The sequence below is a fragment of the Eleutherodactylus coqui genome, chromosome 2 (genome assembly GCF_035609145.1).
Source record: "Eleutherodactylus coqui strain aEleCoq1 chromosome 2, aEleCoq1.hap1, whole genome shotgun sequence".
In the NCBI taxonomy this organism is placed as follows: domain Eukaryota; kingdom Metazoa; phylum Chordata; class Amphibia; order Anura; family Eleutherodactylidae; genus Eleutherodactylus; species Eleutherodactylus coqui.
Genome location: NC_089838.1, coordinates 41979979 through 42004224, shown reverse-complemented (window position 1 = coordinate 42004224; position 24246 = coordinate 41979979). Strand labels below are relative to the sequence as shown.

Genomic DNA, 24246 nt, shown 5'->3' with positions numbered 1-24246 from the left:
ACACAAATTATCCCTTCTGTTCATAACAGAGCCATAGTAGCTAAGACAGATCTGGGCCACATTTTCAAGGCAAAAAGAAAATATACTGTAAATATAGTAATATAACATAAAAAGATACATTTCTAATTATAATCTAATTTAAAAGATTACATAATATTTCATTTTAATTAAGTAGATCATGTTTTAATTACTCATCTTGAATAAATCTTAATTATTGCTTAATGACTTAAGATCGAAACAATTTGTGACATAGGAAATAATGAAAAAACAATAGAATAATACTGTACTGTAGAAAATTCGAAATGTTGGAAAATGGATATAGAATGACTAGTAATATAATAGGATATACACAAGTATGGCACAGTAGGTTAAAACTGTACATACTGCATTGACAAAGCTGGTCAATAAAATCAGGACTTATTCTAGTAAATGTTTTAGTGTCCAGTTTTAACTAGTGTATGAGGTTGTGGGCAGAATTTAAGAATTATGCAGCAATTGTCAGTTATTAATATAATGGCATCACTAGGAGAGATATCTATTACCTTAGGATATCTATTACCTTAGAAGAAACAAAACTAAATGTTCCTTCAATAACTAAGTGCCCCTTCTCCAATCTCTCAGATATGCCCTATATATTACAGACCCAATTCCAAAAAGTTTGAATGCTGTGTAAAATATAAATAAATGTTAAGAAAAAAAGAATGAAATGGTTTGGAAATCTCATATAACCATATTTTATTCACAATAGAACACAGATGAGAAGGTGAAAGTGTGAGATTTTTCAGTTTCTTTAAAAAATTAAATAATTTAGAAATTGATGGCAGCAACACAGCTTACAAAAGTTGGGACACAGTCATGTCTACCATTGTATAGCATCTTCTTTTTACAATAGTCTGTAAATATCTGGGAAGTGAGGAGACCAATTACTGGAGTTTTGGGAGAGGAATGTTGCCACATTCTTGTCTGATGTAGGATTCTAGCTGTTTAATTGTCCTGGAACTTCTTTTTCACATTTTGCATTTCAAAATGCGCCAAATGTTTTCTATTAGTGAAAGGTCTGGACTGCAGGCGACCAATTCAGCACCCAGACTCTTCTTTTGCGAAGCCAATGCTGTTGTTATGGATACAGTATGTGGTTTAGCGTTGTCTTACAGAAATATACAATGCCCTCCCTGTAAGAGAGCTTGACTGGATGGAAGCATGTGTCTCTATATACTATTCGGCAATGATTGTGCCTTTTAAGATGTGTAAGTTGTCCATGCCATAGGCCCTAATGTAGCTCCATATCTTCAGAGATGTAGGCTTTTGAGTAACGTGGATGGTCCTTCTCCTCCTGAGTCCACAGGGCACAGCATCCATGGTTTCAAAAAATAATTTCAAATTTTGATTAATCTGACCATAGAATAGTTTCCATTTTGCCTCAGTCCATTTTAAAATAGCTTTGGCCAGTGTTTCTGGATTACGTTGATATATGGCTTTTTTGATTAATAAAGCTTTAACTTGCATTTGTAGATTGCCCGGTGAACTGTGTTCACAGACAATAATTCTTGGAAGTATTCCTGAGCCCATACAGTGATTTACTTCACAGAATCATACCTGTTTTAATGCAATGATGCCTGAGGGCCTGTAGATCTGGAGCATTTATTATTGACCATCGGCCCTGTACCTTGTGCACATCAATTTCTCCAGATTCTCTGAATCTTTTGATGATGATATATACTGTATATGGGGGAATATTCAAAGTCTTTATAAATTTACATTGAGAAACATTTTTCAGATTGGTTAACCTCTGACTATCTTTGCTTCTGAGAGACTGCCTCTCTAGCATGCTCTTTTTATACATGGTTATGTGATTTAAAAATTGACCTTCCAGTTTATCTTCATTAGTATCACTTAATTATCCAGGCTTTTGTTAACCATATCCCAACTTTTTTGAGAATTGTTGCTGACATTAATTTTTAAAGGGTTTTTTTTATGAAATGGAAAAATGTTTCACTTTCAACTTCTGATACATGTGTTATTGTGAATGAAATATGGTTATATGAGATTTCCAAATCATTATTTTCTCTTTTTTTCTTTACATTTATTTACATTTTACACCGCATCCCAGCTTTTTTGGAATAGGGATTGTAATACAGCATCACTTGTCTGATTGGGGGCTGGTTTTAATGGACTCAATCAACATACAAAGCCAACTGTCAAGCAATTTCCTGAATAGGACTTCATAACACCACTCAAGAAGTTCCGGAGTACATGATGGTTTGCTTTGCTTAGTAAAAATGATTTGTCCTACCGGTAGACTAGGATTAAAAATATTAAGTGACCATTAGGGATGAGCGAGCGTACTCGGAAAAGCACTACTCGCTCGAGTAATTTGCTTTATCCGAGTATCGCTGTGCTCGTCCCTGAAGATTCGGGTGCTGGCACGGAGCGGGGAGCTGCAGGGGAGAGCGGGGAGGAACAGAGGGGAGATCTTTCTCTCCCTCTCTCCCGCCCGCTCTCCCCTGCTCCCCGCTGCGACTCACCTGTCAGCCGCAGCGGCACCCGAATCTTTAGACCCGAGCACAGCGATACTCGGATAAAGCAAATTACTCGAGCGAGTAGTGCTTTTCCGAGTACGCTCGCTTATCTCTAGTGACCATTGTATAACCTGTTTGAATGTACAGAGCTAAGTACTAGAGGATAACACAGATGTTTGGCTTCATTACATTGGACTATCATTTTTATAAGACAAATATTCTGATAATAGGTTAATCACTGGATTTCTCACTGCTTTTAGATTACCCCTACAGATTCAGCTGATTAGCGGTAAACTGTAGAGGAGCTGAGCAGCAAGTATTCATTTTCCCACATCGCCACCACAGGAGTAATGATACCTTATACAATGGGCCATTTGTATAATACATGAACATACTGGGTCTACTAAAGTGCATAATACTATTTGTAGTTTCTCTTTTGGTAACCGATGAAGGTCCTGAACAGGAGACTAGACAATCCATTTTATTGTATTACATTTTTTGCACAATTTTGTCTGATATTCATTATGTAGAGTATTTTAGATTAGCAATAATTAATATTAGTTAAAATTTAAAAAAAGCTACTCTAATCTTCTTACATTGTAAGGCCTGGGTCAGACGAGGGTGTCTTTTGCACATGAATAGGTACGCAGAAAGATTGCATCTATTAGAACCATTGGTTTCCTATGAAGTGTTCACTCCCCATTTTTTAGGGACACAAAATACTTGCACCTGCAAAGGAAAGGACATGTGAATGCTAATGCACCCATTCACGTGCATTTTGCACATGTATGGAGTGCATTTTTTTCACACACATAAGCGTACAAAAAAACATGCTCACCTGACCGAAGGCCTAAAGGTCCTTTTACACACACAGATGATCACTCAGAATTCGTCGGAAACTGACAGTTTTGAGCGATCATTTTGCATTAGCTACTAATGAGCTAATCAGCCCATTAGTAGCTAACTGGCTTTAATTGCATGTATTTAGAGAACAGCAGCTGGTTTGTTCTCTAAATACATCGCTATTGTTCTCCAGCAGGACAGCTGCTGAAAGAATGTTATCAGCGCTGCCCACAGAGAACTCCACGTGCGGTCCATCTTATCAGTACCAATGGATTTTAAGCTGAGCTAAACTCAGCAATGGACAAAAAGTGCACGGTAAGTGCATGACGTGCACACATTTACACTCTATGATTATCGCTCAAAAAATGGCCTTTGAGCAAATAATCGTTGTGCATAAAAGGGCCATAAGAAACATCGGCACATCTGTGTTTTTTTTTTGTATGTTAATGTTTTTCATGTCGCTTTGTGATTGGCAGACATCTTTTAAAATAATTTATATATAGTAACAGCAGAACATATGAATAGCAAAAATGTGTGAGAGTTTACAGAAGGGGAAAATTAAGCATAGGAACATGTTTCCAGTTTTAATTAACACACGAAAAGCTCATTATGATCATGTAGAAAATGTAATATCTTATTTCTCAACAAATGTCAGCAATTGTGGGCCTTTATGAGGTTAATGCTTTTTTATGCTTGGACACTGAAATTTTTTAAACTAAATTAGATACTCAAGTCCTAAAATAAAAATAATGACAAGATTACGTGTATATTGCAAATGTATCTTACATTATTGTACTAATCACTGTAATCTGTGATGAACTGAAACAAATTATAATTTTCCAATGTATTTGAAATATCTATTTTAATATTATAATTCATTTTTATCATGCATTTTTGAAAAAATCAAAACACAACCAAAGCAGTGAAACAAGTGTATAAAAGAAAATTGAATGCAAAATGTTATCTAGTATATTCAAAATAAAAAAATTATATTTAATAAATGCATAGACTTTGACTTTTTGTTTTAAAACATAAAGTATTAGGGCAGGAATTTGGGTTAAAATTAAACAATTACTTTTTTATAGCAAATCTTGGATTTTGTCATTATTTGATTTCTGTTTAAGAGAATTTCATTTCTTTAGTTGATGATGATGATGATGAACTTTTTTCATTTCACAATAAAGTTTTATTTAAAAATGTGTCATTGCAGCAAACATTTAAATGATATTAAGACATCCCATTCTGGGGTTAAAATAAACTTGAGCAAATTTGAAAACAGATGCTTGTATTAGGCACATTATTTTTTTAGGCTGCAATACATTTTTTCACTTTTTCCTTGCAGAATGCATAAGTAATTTGAACAAAAGCAAAAATGTGCTTTCTGAATGTATTGGTTGATTAATTTATTAAATGTCAACTTTAATATTTTTAACAGTCAAACTATAAAGTTTAGTTTTATAAATAAAAAAATTTTCCTCTTGTAGTTCAACATTTTATCACCAGATGTCAGGCTTACACAATTTTTGTGGAAAAAACCCACAGCTTCCAAGCCATATTTTCACTGCGTCAGATTTTACAGTTGCTGTAGAAGACTGTTTTTTGTCTTCATAGAAAGATTTTTCCTCCTTATAAATAATACTCAGTAGCAGAAATGTTTCTGCATTTATACAAATTCTTATTCAGACAAAGACTGGGTTTTGTATTCATCATACAAATGGCTGCTGATCTAGTGATGTGCCAGCTCCACTATGTTGTACCTGAAGAATCCAAGCATGGGAAATTTGTTGGAAGATTAGCTCAAGATCTGGGAATACACATCAGTGATATCAATTCCAGGAGACTAAGAATTGTTTCAAAGGATGACACAGATTATTTCCAGGTAAACCTGCAGAATGGTATTTTATTTGTAAATAGGATTATAGACAGGGAACAATTGTGTCCTGAGATCAGCATTTGCATAGTACAGCTAGATATCATTGTAGATAAACCTGTACAGATTCATCATGTTGATGTAGAAATTGAAGATATTAATGATAACTATCCAGTTTTCTCTGCAAATGAATTTAAACTGTCTGTATCTGAAGTATTGCTGATTGGATCTCACCTTCCACTAGAGGGTGCTATTGACCCAGATATAGGCACAAATTCTATAACAAATTATGAACTCGGTACAAGTGAACACTTTGCACTTGATATTCTGACATATACACATGAAAGTAAATCTGTTCAGCTTGTGCTGAAGAAAACTTTAGATAGAGAACAGATTCCGTTTCATAATGTAACACTGACTGCATATGATGGAGGTAAACCAAGACTAAGTGGCACGGTGCAGCTCCTTATTGTTGTGCAAGATGTTAATGATAATGCGCCAACATTTAGTCAGTTATTTTATCGAGCCAGCTTGTTGGAAAATGCCCTTAATGGGACTATTGTCATCACACTGAATGCAACTGATACAGACCAAGGACAAAATGGGGAAGTATTTTATACATTCAATGAACCAGTTTCCCAGCAAGTATTATCAGCTTTCAATATAGATTCAGGATCTGGAATAATCCGTGTTATTGGTGAAATTGATTATGAGAAGAAAAATGTATATGAAATTCAGGTAGCTGCTATTGACAAGGGTCCAATTGCCATGACGGGACATTGTAAGATATTAGTGAACATTATAGATATGAATGATAATACTCCAGAGATTATGGTGACATCACTTAATGTCCCTGTTCCTGAAGATGCTCCTAAAGGATCAGTTGTTGCAGTTATCCGAGCATATGATAAAGACTCCGGAGAAAATGGGAGAGTCAATTGCCATATATCCAAAAATCTACCATTCATAATATTGCCGACCTTAAGAGAATACTTTTCATTGACAGTAAAAGGAGAACTTGATAGGGAAACAATATCAGAATTTGACATTGAAATTACAGCTACAGATGAAGGGTCTCCTTCCCTTTCAGTAACCAAATCACTAAAAATTCAAATAAATGATGTTAATGATAATCCACCAACATTTTTGCCAATATCAGAACCAGTGTCTATTAAGGAAAACAACCCACCAGGCTCCCATATCTACACAGTGTCAGCATTTGATCCAGACAAGAGCCAAAATTCATTCATTACATACTCAATTGTTGACAGCAGCATTGATGGAATACCCATATCTTCATATATATCTATTAATCCAGAGAATGGGAAATTATTTGCACTGTTGTCCTTTGACCATGAACAGGTTGCACAATTTCATTGTAAAGTAAAAGCCACAGATGCTGGATTACCACCTTTGAGCAGTGAGGTGATGCTCTACATATTCATAGAAGATATTAATGATAATGCCCCAAGTGTTATCATTCCCTTACCAAATATTGAGCCTGAAATTACAGAAGTTATCCCAAGATCAGTCAAATCTGGGTATCTGGTGACTAAAATCAAAGCTATTGATGCAGATTCTGGCTACAATGCTTGGATTTCTTATGAATTTAAGGATTTGGGGAGAAATATTCCTTTCGCTGTTGGAAAGCATACTGGAGATGTCACTCTAATGCGTCAACTGTTGGAGTCAGATGATGCTAATCACAGATTGCCTATTGTAATAAAAGATCACGGAGTCCCCGCAATGTCCATTACAGTAACGGTTGTCCTCATACTGGTGGACACTGGTCAAGATTTACCTGCAGAAAAAAATAAAGAAAAAAGGAAGGATGTTGAGTTTCTAGATGAAAACATGTACTTGATTCTGTCCATTTCTTTAATATCTGGGATATTTCTTGTTACACTGATCACATACACAGTATTGAGATGGAATAAATATACCCAAGAAATTGCAGAACTGAAACAAAATACAATGTGCCCCAGTGTAGCGGGCAGCTGGACTTATTCTCAACGTCAGTATAATGTCAGCTTGAATGGTGCATCACCAAGGAATGATTTAATTCTTTTCACTCCGAACATTCCTCAATCATCATTGGGTTATGCAAATTTTAATACTGGTAGCCTGGCACCAGAAGCTTCTGCAATGGTAAGTGATCAATACTCTAACAAATTTGTTGTAGTTATGTATTAGTAGTAGCAATATTACAGATAACCATATGGCAAATAGAAAATATGAATATGAGGCCTAACTTTGTGTGATCTCAGCCAGTGCGCTAAAAAATTAGGACATGCTTGTGAAGGCTTCAACTGTGCTTTTTTCACTATTTCATTGTAACTTCCTTATTTCTTTCATCTTCCTCACCCTCCATGATCCACAATAACGATTAAAAGAATTATCTGGTTACCATATTTTTCAAAACCTAATTAGCCTGCTGTACCGACATGGCCCTTAGATAAACCTGTTAACTACTCCCCACTTTTGATGCTTTTTCGAACATTGGAATTGAACTCCCTCAGCTGCTGGACATAATGACTGCCATAATGTTGGTAACCTGAATTCAAAATGAAACACAATTATGATATTTTAAAACTAATATTAACTAGAGATGAGCGAGCACCAAAATGCTCGGGTGCTCGTTACTCGGAACGAAATTCCCGCGATGCTCGAGGGTTCGTTTCGAGTAATGAACCCCATTGAAGTCAATGGGCGACCGGAGCATTTTTGTATTTCTCCGATGCTCGGTAAGGTTTTCATGTGTGAAAATCTGGGCAATTCTACAAAGTGATGGGAACGACACAGTGACGGATAGGGCAGGCGAGGGGCTAGCTACATGGTGGGCTGCATCTCAAGTTCCCAGGTCCCACTATTAAGCCACAATAGCGGCAAGAGTGGCCCCCCCCCCCCCCCCCCGCACTGTCAGCGTAAAGATCGTTCTCCTCTGCCATAGCTGTAACAGCTGTAGCAGAGAAGAACGATGTTTGCCCATTGAATTCAATGGAGCGGCAATACAGCCGCTCCATTGAAAGCAATGGGCTGCCGGCGTGCGCGGGGTGAATTGTCGGGAAGGGGTTAAATATATAACCCCTTCCCTGCAATTCATCCAGAAATGTGTAAAAATAAAAATATATACCGGCGTATAAGGCGACGGGGCGTATAAGACGACCCCCCAACTGTCACCTTATACGCCGGCAATACAGTGGAGCAAAGAATAAAAAGCATTACTTACTTCTTCAGACGATCTGCGGCGCTCCTGCAGGCTGTCACTCCCTCCTGGTGTTTGCAGGCTCTTGCTCCCTCCTGGTTCCCGGCAGACTATTGCTTTCTCTACGAAAGGCTTGAAATCCCCGCCTCCAGAACCACAGCCAATCACAGCCATTCAATGACATCATTGTCATTGGCTGTGATTGGCTGAAGGCACATGTGTTTCTGGAGGCAGGGATTTAAAGCCTTTCGTAGAGAAAGCAATAGTCTGCCGGGAACCAGGAGGGAGCAAGAGCCTGCAAACACCAGGAGGGAGTGACAGCCTGCAGGAGCGCCGCAGATCGTCTGAAGAAGTAAGTAATGCTTTTTATTCTTTGCTCCACTGTATTGCCGGCGTATAAGGTGACAGTTGGGGGGTCGTCTTATACGCCCCGTCGCCTTGTACGCCGGTATATATTTTTATTTTTACACATTTCTGGATGAATTGCAGGGAAGGGGTTATATATTTAACCCCTTCCCGACAATTCACCCCGCGCACGGCGGCAGCCCATTGCCGCTCCATTGAATTCAATGGGCAAACATCGTTCTTCTCTGTCACAGCTGTTACAGCTGTGGCAGAAAAGAAGGATTTGTCTTCTATATGTTCTCAATGGGGTCGGCGCTGCTGCCGCCGGCCCCATTGAGCGCATATAGAGAAGATTTATGGCCTTTAGAAGGACCGTTGGGGTTCTTGAAGCCTATAATAACTCCTAACACTCTCCCTATAGCAGCTCCAACACGATAGCACTTTCCCTGAACTAATGTCAGAATGCATCCGTAGCGAGCCGCGGGAGGGGCAGATTTCAATACTCGGGTGACACCTAATCTCGCCAGCCACTCACTGCAGGGGGGTGGTATAGGGCTTGAACGTTGCAGGGGGAAGTTGTAATGCCTTCCCTGTCTTTCTATTGGCCAGAAAACCAGACGCTAACGTCTCAGAGATGAAAGTGAAAGTAACCCGAACACCGCGTGGTACTCGTTAAGAGTAACGAGCATCCCGAACACCCTAATATTCGCCCGAGCATCAAGCTCGGACGAGTACGTTCGCTCATCTCTAATATTAACCTTTTTTAGATTGTTTTTGAAAGCTATGAAAATGTTATGCTGCACTATGATATTTCCTACGATATTGGAGTACAGATTAACAGAATGTTCCCATTTATCAAGAACATTTGTGTACTGTAACTTACTAAAATAAAATCTTGTTTTCTCAGTAAATGTACACATTGTTCTAAAGAAAACCATGCAAACATATAAAAATATATAACGTATAACATATTATCATTTCATATTCCACAATGCTGTGTTTGTATTTCTGTAACTTTCTAAAACTTTTCAGGACAGCTTCATGCTTTGGCTGAAGGATGTGTATTTGATGCATATGTATGAGGCTATGCTGTAATATCAAACAAAGCCCATATTTAGAATAACCTTGTGAATGAAAACAGACCTCTTCAAAATATCAGATAACTCTTTAAGGAGGTGTCTCTTTAAAACAGCCTATTTCCATATGTCATAGTGAGGCACATGGACATTGTATTGGGAGGTCTCATACTAGGAACTCTTCTCTATTAACTTGAGATGACTGCCACCACTAACAAAGAATAGCTCTTACTCTAGTTGACCCACTTTATCCATTAAATGATGCAGTAGTTACTGAAGATGAACCAGAGGGGAAAATTTTAACACCAAGTTAGCATTAATTTGAAAAGTTGTGCTCTTAATGAAAACTCGTTAGCACTCACAGAATTTTAGAACTATATTTTGTTGTTTTTCTCACATCTGACTACTAAGAACTATTCTTGCATCTGCTTTTATATTTAGTCAAGTGTTCTTGCTGTATTTCTTATATTTGCCTAGCATGTTTGCCATGATGTGTTTATATCTTGCTGGCCACTGCCTTTTAATAGTGTTCTAACCAGTGTCATATTATTGTTTTTTCACTCTATTTCATATGGTTTCTGCATATAGTTTGATCTTTAAAGGGGTTCTACCATTGAGGACATTTGTCCTATCCACAAGATTCCCCATGTGAATGGAATGGTGGTGTGCATGCTGCACTACTGCTCCATTCACTTCTATGGGAGATTAATGCACTTTTCTATTTCCCCTCATCCAATAGAAGTGAATGAAGCAGCACTTGAGCATGCACATCGCCTCTCCATTCACATGTGTCCACATATATCTCCTCCTTCCCCTTTACATCACATAGCTACACTCCCTGTGGTCTGGCCAACTTTTTAGGTATTTTTCTGTGAGTCTTTGTTCACCTGTCCAGTGGCACACAGACAGATGACACAGAACAAACAAATACTGAAATACAGGTCCATCATATATTCTTTTACACATAATAAAAAATATGTACTTATATGCCAAAACAAGAGTCACAAGCAATAGATTTTCCTCAAGAAAAGAAAAGAAATAAAAACATTATCTAAATGTCAGTGGAAAAAATTGTCTGCGCTAAAACAAAATGATATCCTATCTTCTATACGGTGATCACATTTATCTGTAGATAGGCAAATTATCTTCATCATTCCTGCAAATAAGCAAAATATTAGTTGTCTTGCATATATATATATATATTTATGGAAAATTTTAGTTGTCTCGCACCTACAAGTGCAGCACATACCACACCTAAACATGACTTACAGCACAACCAATCAATATAAAATAACAAGACAATCTTTATTAATAAGCTATTTTAAAATAATCAGGAATGTATGCAGCCATAATAAAAATCAGACTGAGGCTGCATTCACACGACCGTATATTGGCTCGGTTTTCACGCCAAGCCGATATACGTTGTGTCTCTCTGCAGGGGGGGAAGTGGGGAGGATGGGAGAGCCAGGAGCAGGAACTGAGCTCCCGCCCCCTCTCTGCCTCCTCTCTGCCCCTCTGCACTATTTGCAATGAGAGGAGGCGGGGTGGGGGCGGGGCTAAGTGGTGCGAATTAGCCCCGCCCATCCCACCTCTCCCCATTGCAAATGGTGCAGAGGGTCGGAGAGGAGGCAGAGAGGAGGCGGGAGCTCAGTTCCTGCTCCTGGCTCTTCCATCCTCCCCGCCCTGCAGAGAGAGACAACGTATATCGGCTCGGCGTGAAAACCCAGCCGATATACGTTCGTGTGAATGCAGCCTGAAGGTAAGCATACATTGACAAAGTGCAAATAACAAATAAATTGCTGCCAAAAGACACATAGTAATCAGTAAAAAGAACTCTAATAATAATAAAGTGCAAATGCAACAATACTTAGAGAGAACAATGTGTCTTAGAAAGTTTAACACAAATAGCCAAAGGAAGTATTACATTATATCAGGTAGCCAAAAAATACAATAACGGCATCTATGACAGCAAACCTGAAATCTGGTGCCCTTGATGTATTTTTCGCCCTGTGCTTTCTCATGGGAGAACATATGTGGGAACGTCTACATCAATGTTAGGAAGAAATTTCTGAGCAATGTCTGAATTCAATTGTAGAAAGAATGCTATAGCAGCTAGAAGTGGTTGTTAATTTGATGAGTCAAAAATCTAGATTTAATTAGGTATGCTTATATTTAATCAAAAGTTTAAAATACGTTTACACAATACAAAATATGAAAGATGAGCTCATATGTGTTACTTCTCTGAAGACATAGTGCTCCATGTCTCCTGCTGAAGAAAGACAAACAAAATAAACATTTCGTTTCTTTCAAGTAAGCCATATACTAGAATAATTTACAGTGTTCTACACACAGCTAAATTCACAGCACACACATTTCTAACTAAATTTCAAATAGTTGAAATATTATATCTGTACCAAGGACCTAAACACACAACTCAAAATTAACTCTAGCACCTCACTTGCTTTCACTGCTGTGTCGCTATGTCAAAGCACCTTTAGATTACTTTCTGTTAACATACTGCATAGTCTCAATAGATACTTTGTGCAATACATTCCAGCTCTAAGTAATTTTACACATACAACTCAAAACAAATACACATACATATGTAACCATGCAGCTGTTTTAAATTATTGAAAAACAATTTTGCCGGATGTGTTGCAAAATGCTATCCATCCTTCCCAGTGTGTATCAGGACTGTCGAATGCATCAACTCTAGAGATGAGCGAACGTACTCGTCCGAGCTTGATGCTCGGGCGAATATTAGGGTGTTCGGGATGTTCGTTATTCGTAACGAACACCACACGATGTTCGGATGTTCGGGTTACTTTAACTTTCTTCCCTGAGAAATAATTTCTATATGCGCTCAATGGGGCCGGCGGCAGCAGCGCCAACCCCATTGAGAACATATAGAAGACAAATCCTTCTTCTCTGCCACAGCTGTAACAGCTGTGACAGAGAAGAACGATGTTTGCCCATTGAATTCAATGGAACCGGCAATACAGCCGACTCCACTGAATGCAATGGGCTGCCGGCGATTGCGGGATGAATTGTCGGAAAGGGGTTAAATATATAAGCCCTTTCCTGCAATTCATCCAGAAATGTGTAAAAATAAAAAATATATATATACTCACCTGGTGCCGACAGACGGAGTTCAGCGCGGCAGGCTGCAGTTCTCCTGAACTGCTCTGAACAGCTGTGAGTAGTATTCAGCAGCCAGGGATTTAAAATCCCCGCCTGCTGAATAAGATGCCTCTGAATGGTCACAGCCTGACCAATCAGAGGCCAGCCCTCACTCACACCCATTCATGAATTCATTTCTGGATGAATTGCAGGAAAGGGCTTATATATTTAACCCCTTTCCGACAATTCATCCCGCGATCGCCGGCAGCCCATTGCATTCAGTGGAGTCGGCTGTATTGACGGCTCCATTGAATTCAATGGGCTAACATCGTTCTTCTCTGCCACAGCTGTTACAGCTGTGGCAGAGGAGAACTTGCTGTGTCGTTCCCATCATTTTCTTGAATTGCCAAGATTTTCACACATGAAAACCTTAGCGAGCATCGGCGAAATACAAAAATGTTCCGGTCGCCCATTGACTTCAATGGGGTTCGTTATTCGAAACGAACACCCGAACATCGCGGGAAGTTCGTTTCGAATAACGCGAACCCGAACATTTTGGTGTTCGCTCATCTTTAATCCACTCACATCTCACTTAGGTGTCCAGCATGTCTGGAATAGAGGTTAAGAGCTAACAAGTACAACCAACTGGGTCCAATTGCCATTCTCTCCCCCCTCCAAAACCCTATCATCTCACCTCATATCATTCCATGCATTAATTTGTAGATAGTATGAATGCAAGATTACTGAAATCTAGCCAGCATTGTAACAGTTCAAATTATCTTGGTGGGAACCTCCAAATATTTTATGGTGAGTTACATACATACATGGTAAATATTCAGGTTTACTTAAAGTGATAAGCAGTGGAAATATCATGTAGAGTTATACATGGTTTGTAAGTTTCCTGCAGACAAAGGCTGGGTGGAGTCCACCATTAAATAGTTTTGGTGACGTCTATTCTCGGTCTCTGGGGCTGATGAACATCGACGACTCCATCCAACATCGATTTGCCATGTACCTCGGATGCTGAGTATAATATTGTTTTGTTTTTCCTCGCTGATACACTATTTGTATATCCTGCTTGTCTTGATATCATGAATGTCTTTTGATATCTTGCACGTTTCTCTACTTGTTATCCCTTTAAATATACTTCATGAATTTTTAACATATGTGTATGTGAACCTCTTTGTTCTTGCCTTGTAACTCCCGATGCACGCAATGACTTTGGTTCCCCTTTCTTTTATCCACTGGGACTTGTTTTGAACTATGTTTCCCATGTACTAAGCATCTTCAGTACTCAAGCCTCTTGACTGCTTCACTTGTTTGATAGGGGACATTAGCCCAAATCATTGCATATATCTGTGGATGTCTGGAGATATTCAATAAATCCTAAGAGCATTCTACAAAAGGATACCAACTGTGTACTGTGCATTTCTATTGTCCTGGTTATTGTGGATTTCTGGACGGATTAAAGTATAGACCTATAAGTATACAGTGAGGAGGATGAACTGTCATGTTCTTCATTATAACTGTGCAAGCAGCCTCTAATTATCAGCAGTAACTGCAGTAGAATTTTTTTGCAATGATATGTACTTTATTTACCTAAAATGATGTTTTTGTGCCTTAAAATCCCTTGAAAGTGCTGTCTCCCTTCCTCTTAGCTTGCTGTCTAAATTCTGCTAGCTGTTTATTGACAAGAAGACACTAGGACAGCAGAGTAAGGGATGCATCATCATGCTTATTGAGCTGCATGCAGAGAATAGGGTGGAGGGGGAGGGAAAGACATTCACACTTGGAGAGTAGCAAGTAGAGCTAACAGTGAAATCTTCTGCTATTTATACACATGTACATTGCTAAATCATTCTATACACATGTGCCTAATGAGATAATGTCTGTGTGTGTAGTAGGCATTTAGAAAGCAAGATATTTGTAGTTATCTCTACAGAGTCTATAGCTCATTAAGCAGCAACTCCTCCCTCCAGGCCAGAGAGGATAGACGAATAGATGTACAGCTTGCACAGGGAAAAAATGTAGGATGTAAGTCATATCATGGCTGGAAAAGTGGTTATCACTCATGTATACACATGACAGCTTATTCTAAAAAGTTATTTGAAACTCAGGTACATTTTAAAGATTTCAACACCTGTAAATGTTTGGCTGTTTGAACTATGTTGACAAATAAATAGTATATATTACAGTATTATACCCATTCATTATATTATGCTATTGCTACCATTCAACCAACAACATGTTTAAATGAGGGCTTAACATTACTACAAGTTGTAATGACTATTATTCTCAGATGTTATTGATATTATTTTGGATGTGTTAATTCTGTTACGGTTTTAACAATGTTAATCTTCAATATATTGTACTATCGTCAACTATTATTGTACTATTATCAATCCATTTAATAATCTTCAAATTTAAGTGATACACGCACATGCATACAAAAAATCAACTAAAACACAGAGAAAAGTCATTATTTTAAAGTGCCATCATTGTAAAAATCATCATCATCATCATAATATCCTTAACTTAATCAAAGTTAGAAGTTGAGTACAAAAGTCTAACAGGGTTTTTTTTTATTTCTAGTTATAAAAAACACGAATTTTGTAGTCACATGTAAAAAATGAATACATTAAATTATGTAATAATTATATATAAAATTGCATCATAACAATTGTATGTAATTACAATATATATAATTGCCAAATAAGCCTAGTTTGCAGGTTTTGCAATGGGTGTTAAATAATTTCGATAGCAAATATCACTTTATTTAATCACAATATATTTTTTAGAATTTTTTTACATTTTGATTGAATTAAGTACAATCTTTAGATTATTATGATGCTAATAGTGATTTGTAAATGCTTGTTTGTTTCTTCTACAGATAGATAAGTAAATGTCAGCTAGAAACAGGTATATACAATATGTAAATATATGTAAAACCATAAAAAAGTGAAATATAAATTCGAATGATTATGCTCCTTGACTTTCCCCTCCTTTTTGCACTATAGATATGCACTATATAAAGAGCCTTTTGTGTGTGCAATCAGAATGAGGAGGGGTACACAGCAGAGGGATCACAAATGTTGTAGAGTATAATAACTTATTTTAGATACTAATGTTATGCTTTTGCTGCTTATAAATACCCATTTGTCTAACTAAAATTATGTCATTAATAGGGAAGTTTGGCAGCTATGCAACTATAGAAATTAGCAATAGAGTTTGATGGGTTAATACTACAATTGATGATAGTTCAAAAATTAAATAAAAAAATTACTGAAGATTTAGGGGATTATACAGTACAAGCAAGACTGTATTACCTGTATTAAAAGGTTAAATTAAAATTATGGAATGTTTGCAATATTTTTCTCAGCTAGAGAGACTCTTGCCTGGATGATAATGTAAGCTCCCCACTAAATATCACTAGCCTAATGCAGGCAGAAGTGCAGAGCCATCTTAAAAAGATCAAAAATTGCCATTTGGACCCAGTGATTTGTCCTACACCCTTGGGTTTTAAGGGAATTAAGTAATGTGATACACAGACCCTTGTTTCTTATATTTAAGCTCTCTGTAGGGATGAGGTCTGTTCCACTGGATTAGCCGGTATTCAAAAGGGGTCAAAAAGTGAGCCTGAAAATTACAGACCAGTAAGTCTTATTTCTATTGTGGGTAAAATGTTTGAAGGGTTTCTAAGAGATGCTATCCTGGAGTACCTCAAGGAAAATGACTGTATAACTCCGTATCAGCATGGGTTTATGAGGGTTAGCTTCTGTCAAACCAACCTGAGCAGCTTCTACGAGAAGGTAAGTTCTAGACTGGACCCAGGAAAATCACTGGATCTTGTGTACCTGGACTTTTCCAAAGCATAAAACGTTGGTATATAAAATATGAATGCTTGGTCTGGGAAAAAATGTGTGTAAGCAGGTAAGTAATTGGCTCAGTAATAGAAAGCAGAGGGTGGTTCTAAATGATACATACTTTTATAGGGTCACGTTACTAGTGCGGTACCAAAAGGCCGAATACCCATGGATGTATTATCGCTGTGGAATTCACGGTCAGACAGCCGCTGTGAATTACGCAGCAATGTCTGTCCATAGACATGCAATGTTAAACGATTTTCCCCTGCGATCAACTGCGATTTTTCACTTCCAGGGGAGAATCGCAGTATGTTCTATTTTGTGCAGAAAATTGCATGTTTGGCTTCCATTGCAGCCAATGGAATCTGTCTATCCCACGATACTTCTCCTGTGAGCACTTAGAAAGTATCGCGGAAATCCGCGTCACAACCCAGTGCCGGCGCATCATGCACTGCACTATGCATGTGCGCCAGCTTACCGGCCGAGACATTACCCACGGATCCGGACAGATGAGTATAAGGTCTTTGGGGGGCCACTGAGTCTGATTCCGCTGTGAGATTTTGCAGTCGGAATCCAACCCGGCCATGGGTATAAGGCTTTAGGGTCAGTTTTGGTCGCTATTCTTTTCTTTTTAAAATATTTATTAATGACCTGGTAGAAGTATAGAAAAACATCAATATTTACAGATGAACACAAAACTATGTAAAACAATTACCACGAGAGGATGCAAGGCAGTAGCAAGAGATAATTAGGCACTCATTTAGAAATGGAAAAGTGTACATATGTACCCTACTTTATACCAAACTGTTCATTCTGGGGTGTTGACTTTCATTTGAACACATATAATATATTAATGTTACTTGAGACGGGGATATTAAGAAACCAAAATATTTCTCATTTCTCATTATATATAGATTTAGAGAACAATAGGAAATGTGAATATCTGGAGGTGTAAGGGAATCACATTTATGTATTCAATTTTTAGACAAGTAAGGGTGCAGTCACACTAGCAATTTTTTAGCACATGTTTGGTGCGCAAAAAAAAAATCAGACATTGCATTGGTTAAAAATCATGTGACATAAGCATAAAATGGCACATAGATAGTGCGATCAGTATCCCCTGCTACGGCTGTGACACCTCTTGATGCTGTCACATCCTGGAGTTTCACATTGTTGTCAATGGGGCCGGTGGCAGCAGCGCTGGCCCCATTGAAAACATAGGTATAAGATAAAGGAATCCCCTGTCACAGAGGAGCATGATGCTATCCCATTGCCGCCCCATTGAGAGCAATGGGATTAAGGCAACCCCCGCAGCGATGATTTTTTTTGGGGGGGCTTGAAATACAATTTTGCTTTGGTACACGTTGTTTAGACATGTGCATTTAAACACGCTGTCCTATCTTTTACAGGTGCAATTTTTTTTCGCTTTTAAAGATCGGACATGTGACTGCTTTCATAGGAAAGCATTGGTTCTTATAGTTGTGATTTTTTGGCTCCCCTATACATGCACTAAAAAAGTCACTTGTGTCAGTGCACCCTGAGGCCTCGGTCACACGGGCGTTTTTTCCCGCAATTTGCGAATCGCATGACGTCTGCGCATCCGCAAATTGCGTGACCGGGGCCAAAAAATCACCCGAAAAATCTGCTCCTAGCCGCGTTTTATTAGAAACGGGCCGGAGCAGTGCAGCACTGTCCAGCGCATTGAATTCAATGGAGCGGGCAATACAGCCGGCTTCATTGAAAGCAATGGGCTGCGGGCGATCTCAGGATGAATTTTCGGCAAGGGCTTAAAAATATAAGCCCTTCCCTGAAAATCATCCAAAACTGTGTAAAAAGTAAAAAAAATATATACTCACCTTGTCCCGGCAGATGGAGTTCAGCCGCGGCCGGCAGTTCTCCTGAACTGCTGTGAGTAGTATTCAGCAGTCGGGGATTTAAAATCCCCGCCTGCTGAATGAGCTGTCATGAATTCATGAATGGGTGAGTGAGTGCTGCCTCTGATTGGCTCAGCGCAGGGACCAATCAGGGGCAGCTCTCAGCTGTCAAAGGTATGAATTCTAGATCATTAGAAGATAGGTGTTCCAAATGTCCTTCTATTTTTTTTACCTTGGAGCAGTGAAAGAGTACAGAATAATAGCCTGGTACATGGCACAAACTCCTGAAGAAAAGTTCTTGTGGTGGATGTAGTAAAACAGAGTGATTTTTTTCAAATAATGCCAGCAATAAAGCAAGACTAAGAAGCCCCTTCAGCAGTTACATTGTATAACAGACAGTATATGGCTGTTAGAAAGGGGAAGGACTTTAATAAATATAGGGTTGGAAGTTAAGGTACCAGTGGGTATCGTAAATCAAATGTGTCACTGCAGATGCTGGTTTAACCCCCCTCCCCACCCCACCCATTGTTATCTGCATTTCCTGCTTCAGGCATGTACTTGGGTTTGCTCCACTTTTTTCTCTAAGCCTCATTGTATGACTCAGTTGTTCATTTTAAATTTCTCATACTTTGCCTCAGAAAGATTATTTAGGGCAGCTAAAAGCCGGTTGATTATGACCACCACCTAAGTAAAAAATAACCTTTATTATATAAGTGAAATAAAACATGAAAATATTAAAATAGCAAGACTCTTGCAGCTCTTATAAACTAAAGTATTCATGAATTATAGATGATGCCATAGAAATTGGTAGGTAACCAAGCTGACTCCTATCATACTTGAGTATGGAGGGATTGAATACAAATCTCCATGTGTATATACAAAGCAGCAGTAAAATCCTGAACTAAAATGTAACCCCTAGCCATACCCAACATGTTTCACCTAACTAGCCACCGGGGAAAGAACAGGGCTATAATGAAAACGGAGCTGCAGTGACAGCTCTTAAATTGCAGATAGCATAGTGACAAATTATCCAACCTACAATGGGATCACATACATAGTTTCATACAATAGGAAGACATTATTCGTGCTTGCCGAATGCATTCGTATAATAGACAGCACAATCCAACAATTGTAGTGATTTCCTCATGCCCAATCCAGGAGCATCACCTGCACATGCTCAGTGAGCATTGGGTGTGTCAGGGACCAGGGGACATGATCATTAGAGTAAAGGCTACACTTTGTCTCCACAAAGTCACTACTAGCCAGTCAGCTACAATAATAGACACCAAGTCAGTATTAGCAAAGTTATTAGTAGAGCAACCAAACCCTGCTAAAAACATGTTCTATATTCTCAGTCTGTTACGGGCATAAAACCAGATACAACAAGCAGTTAAGAGGAAAAAGGGCACTTAAAGCAATATGCATATAAATTATTTTATCTTTTTAAAGAACACCATTCAAATCTATCTACTTAAAGGCTGTCAAAGAGGTGTTGAAAAAAGTGGAAACAGAAATCAATATAGTATAATAGGATAGAGTGTATGAAATAACAAATTAGATAAATAAACCTATCAAATGAAAGCAGAAAAGGAAAAACTCTCATTCACTCTCATAGGGCTCCTGGTGTTAAGTCTGAGTATCCATTTAGCCTCTTCTCACATCAATTTGGAACCTAATATCCCATTTCATGGTACAATATTACCTCCATGCATGCTGTTCATGTCTAGCTACTGGAGTGTCAGTGTCAGAACGATTGCTGATACTCCAGCAGCAAAGTATACAAACAAAATGCATGGTGGTAATATTGAATCCTTAAAATTTTGGGGAGTCCGTCTCATGAAATTTGGGTCACAAGGTGAAAACTTAGATTCAAAAGTGGATCTAGACCTTGGAACAAATTTTGGGATAAATTATGACCTCAGTACAAATGATTACTTTGCACTAAATTTTCAAAAATATATGAACCAATTCAGATCATTATAGCTTGAACTGAAGACATCTTTAAACAGAGAGAAACAGTCAGTTCACAAGCTAAGGCCTCGTTTACATGAGCGTGTATTTGTGCGCGCATATGTGTGCACAAAACCGCGTTGTCTATTAGAACCATTGCTTTCCTATGCTGTGTTCACATGTCTGTGTTTTACAGGCATGCAAATTCGCGCACCTGCAAAACATAGGACTTGCGTTTACTTGCTGCGCATAAATATTCCCCGCGGGAGTCCCCTTATCACTGAACACTGTCACAGTGTTGAGTGATGATGGCACTCCCCGTAGGGGGTGAGTATATATATATATTTTTTACACAAGCTAGGAATAATTTTCAGGGAAGGGCTTATATTTAAAGCCTTTCCTCGAAAATCACTGCAGGGGTTGCCTGCCTGCGTGTCTTCTTGTTACTTACTGTGGGGGTACACTCTTGATCAACATATTGACCATCTTACATACATCTTTCATTTATGGTCTTCTTATGTTTGACTTATGTTGTCTCCCGTGAGTATATTATGGTTATGAACTAGCAGTTTAGGGAATGTCTCTATATCGGTATCCCTGTCCGATTAGTTGTATTTGTGTATTTTGTGTGTTGTTCATCCCTTGTCGTCAGCCCCCTTTTTTAGTTCTTAATATTTCATTAACAGTTATGTTTTAAGGGTTTCCCCAGTGAATTTAAGACAGTCTTTTTGGTTTCATTTGCACCATTAGGCCTTAGTCAGATGGGCGTTTTTTCGCGTGATTTGCGGATCGCATGACAGATGCGCATCCGCAAATCGCGTGAGCGGTGCCCGAAAATCGCCCGAAAATCTGCTCCTAGCCACGTTTCATTGGAAACGGGCCGGAGCTGTCCAGCGCATTTCATTCAATGGAGCCGGCAATACAGCGGCTCCATTGAAAGCAATGCGCTGCGGGCGAGTGTGGGATGAATTGTCGAGAAGGGCTTAAATATATAAGCCCTTCCCTGCAATTCATCCAGAAAAGTGTTAAAATAAAAAATATATACATACTCACCTGCTCCCGGCAGTCGGAGTTCCCCGCGGCCGGCCTGCAGTGGGTGTGAAGGGGGTGTGAGTCAGACCTGCCCCCTGATTGGCTCAGTGCTGAGCCAATCAGGGGCAAGTCTGACTCACACCCCCTTCACACCCACTGCCGGCCGGCCGCTATGAACTCCGTCTGCCGGGACAAGGTGAGTATATATATATTTTTAATTTTTACACATTTCTGGATGAATTGCAGGTAATTCTGTCTTTCTCTCTTTAATCATGTAGCGATGCGATCTTAGGCTTGCTTTTAGTTTTTGTCCTGTTTCTCCAACATAAACAGACCCAACAAGACATTCACTGATCTGGATCAGGTACATAACATTGGACGTGGAACATGTGAATGTCCCAGGGATCTTATAGTCCTGTTTTGCGGATCCGTATCATGTGGTCAATACATATGAGCAGGTCTTACAGCTCCTTACCTGGCAAGGATAGGTTCACTTTTGTGTTTCAGTGAGGGTTCTCAGGTAACTCTAAAACGTAACTTTTAATTACAGTCTTACATAAAAAGGATTCTGTTTAGTCAAAGTCCTAGCTTACAGACACACAAACAAAAAATGTTAAAATGTCTAACCCCTAGCAACTTCTGGGGAAAGAACAGCCAATGAGCCACCCTTGAAAAAAGTGTATAGTTACACAGTATCGGGAAATCAGGAATTCCCGATACTTCTCAAGTTTAATATCGTATACAACTTGAGACAGAGTATTTAAGTTTGGCTCAATGGAACTAGCTAGATTGTTCCCATCATAGTGAACAGATAGTACAGCTATTCAATGAAAATGAATGCTGTCAATTTCATCAACAGGCCGTGGTTGTGTCTCTTGGTTGGGATGAGATATACTTTTTACGGCTAGTCGAAGAAGAAAAAAATTTTTTTAAAGCTGACAATCGTCAATCATTATGGCTCAACATGGCATTCTTATAAGCCAATGTATAGCCACAAAGTGCAGCAACCAGCCTCAGTGGTAGGCAGGTAGCTATGGACCACTGAGGCTGGTTGCTGCCATTTTTTTATTTTGTTCCTGAAAAATCTTTTCTGGGGGAAACTGGGCTTATCTTTTCTAACCTAGTGATAGGATCGTCTATCTCCTCTGAGTGAATGCAGGGTATCTCCCCACCTTGGGACTTACCTTTCAATCTCCAATCCTGCAGTTTTATTTTCTGTCAGGAAGCGGACTTATTTGTTCTCATTAATTGGTAGAACAGTCCACTTTCCTTCTATTTAAAGAGGGGTGAGTCTCGTTTTCGGGACTTACCGATCTCTTTATAGCTGACTTATTGATCCATAATTGATGGTTCCTGATGAGGCTGCGTTTATCGTAGCGGAAACGCGTCGAACCCAGTTAAGCATTTTTTCAGCAGTTGATGCACTGCACTTTGTGGCTATACATTGGCTTATAAGAACGCCATGTTGAGCCATAATGATTGACGATTGTCAGCTTTAAAAAAATTTTTTTCTTCTTCGACTAGCCGTAAAAAGTGTATCTCATCCCAACCAAGAGACACAACCACGGCCTGTTGATGAAATTGACAGCATTCATTTTCATTGAATAGCTGTACTATCTGTTCACTATGATGGGAACAATCTAGCTAGTTCCATTGAGCCAAACTTAAATACTCTGTCTCAAGTTGTATACGATATTAAACTTGAGAAGTATCGGGAATTCCTGATTTCCCGATACTGTGTAACTATACACTTTTTATAAGGGTGGCTCATTGGCTGTTCTTTCCCCAGAAGTTGCTAGGGGTTAGACATTTTAACATTTTTTGTTTGTGTGTCTGTAAGCTAGGACTTTGACTAAACAGAATCCTTTTTATGTAAGACTGTAATTAAAAGTTACGTTTTAGAGTTACCTGAGAACCCTCACTGTGACGAAATAAAGAATTATCCAGGTGTTCCCCCTGCTACTGCGAAACCACTTTTGTGTTTCAGAGGCACTTAATTTCTTCCCTTTTTACTCTTCGAAACGCATTAGGGATAATATTCCCCCACTCTTGACACAGTGTGAGAACCCAAATATTATAATACAATAGTAATCTTTATTTGTATAGCGCTAATTTATTCCGCAGGGCTTATATTATAAAGATAAAATATTTTCTTTTATACTAGTTAAGTATGACATTGGCAAATATGTCCATGCTTTAATTTCTATAAATAGCTTTATAATTGATCCTGATTTTACTGTATTTATTTATGAATTTCATAAAAAGTTAATTACATTTTGTTCTTAATTTTCATACAATGTACATGTATATTATACATATATATTCACAAATGCTTAGTAAGAGTAATAGTGATATAATGCTTTCATTTATAATTTTCAGACTGATTTCCATTACAATTTTAATGCCTGTAACTCATGATATTATGGCATTTATCTTCACATTAAATCAGACAATAACAAACATTTAATTGCTTTCTAGACATAGAAATGAGATTTAAATATTTTAAAAGGCCTTAGTCACACGGGCGTTTTTTCCCACGATTTGCGGAT

At 38.5% G+C, this 24246-nt stretch overlaps 1 protein-coding gene across 1 annotated transcript in view; it reads left to right on the top strand.

The window, feature by feature from the left end:
- The window catches only part of LOC136609964 (protocadherin alpha-13-like), a 34344-nt gene that overhangs the window by 4203 nt on the left and 5895 nt on the right, over positions 1–24246 (top strand). Inside the window, exons 2-4 of the mRNA XM_066589241.1 lie at positions 5593–7380; positions 14883–15012; positions 16549–16787. Of these exons, the coding sequence (XP_066445338.1) occupies positions 5593–7380; positions 14883–15012; positions 16549–16787 (2157 nt within the window). The remainder of the gene's footprint in view (positions 1–5592; positions 7381–14882; positions 15013–16548; positions 16788–24246) is intronic.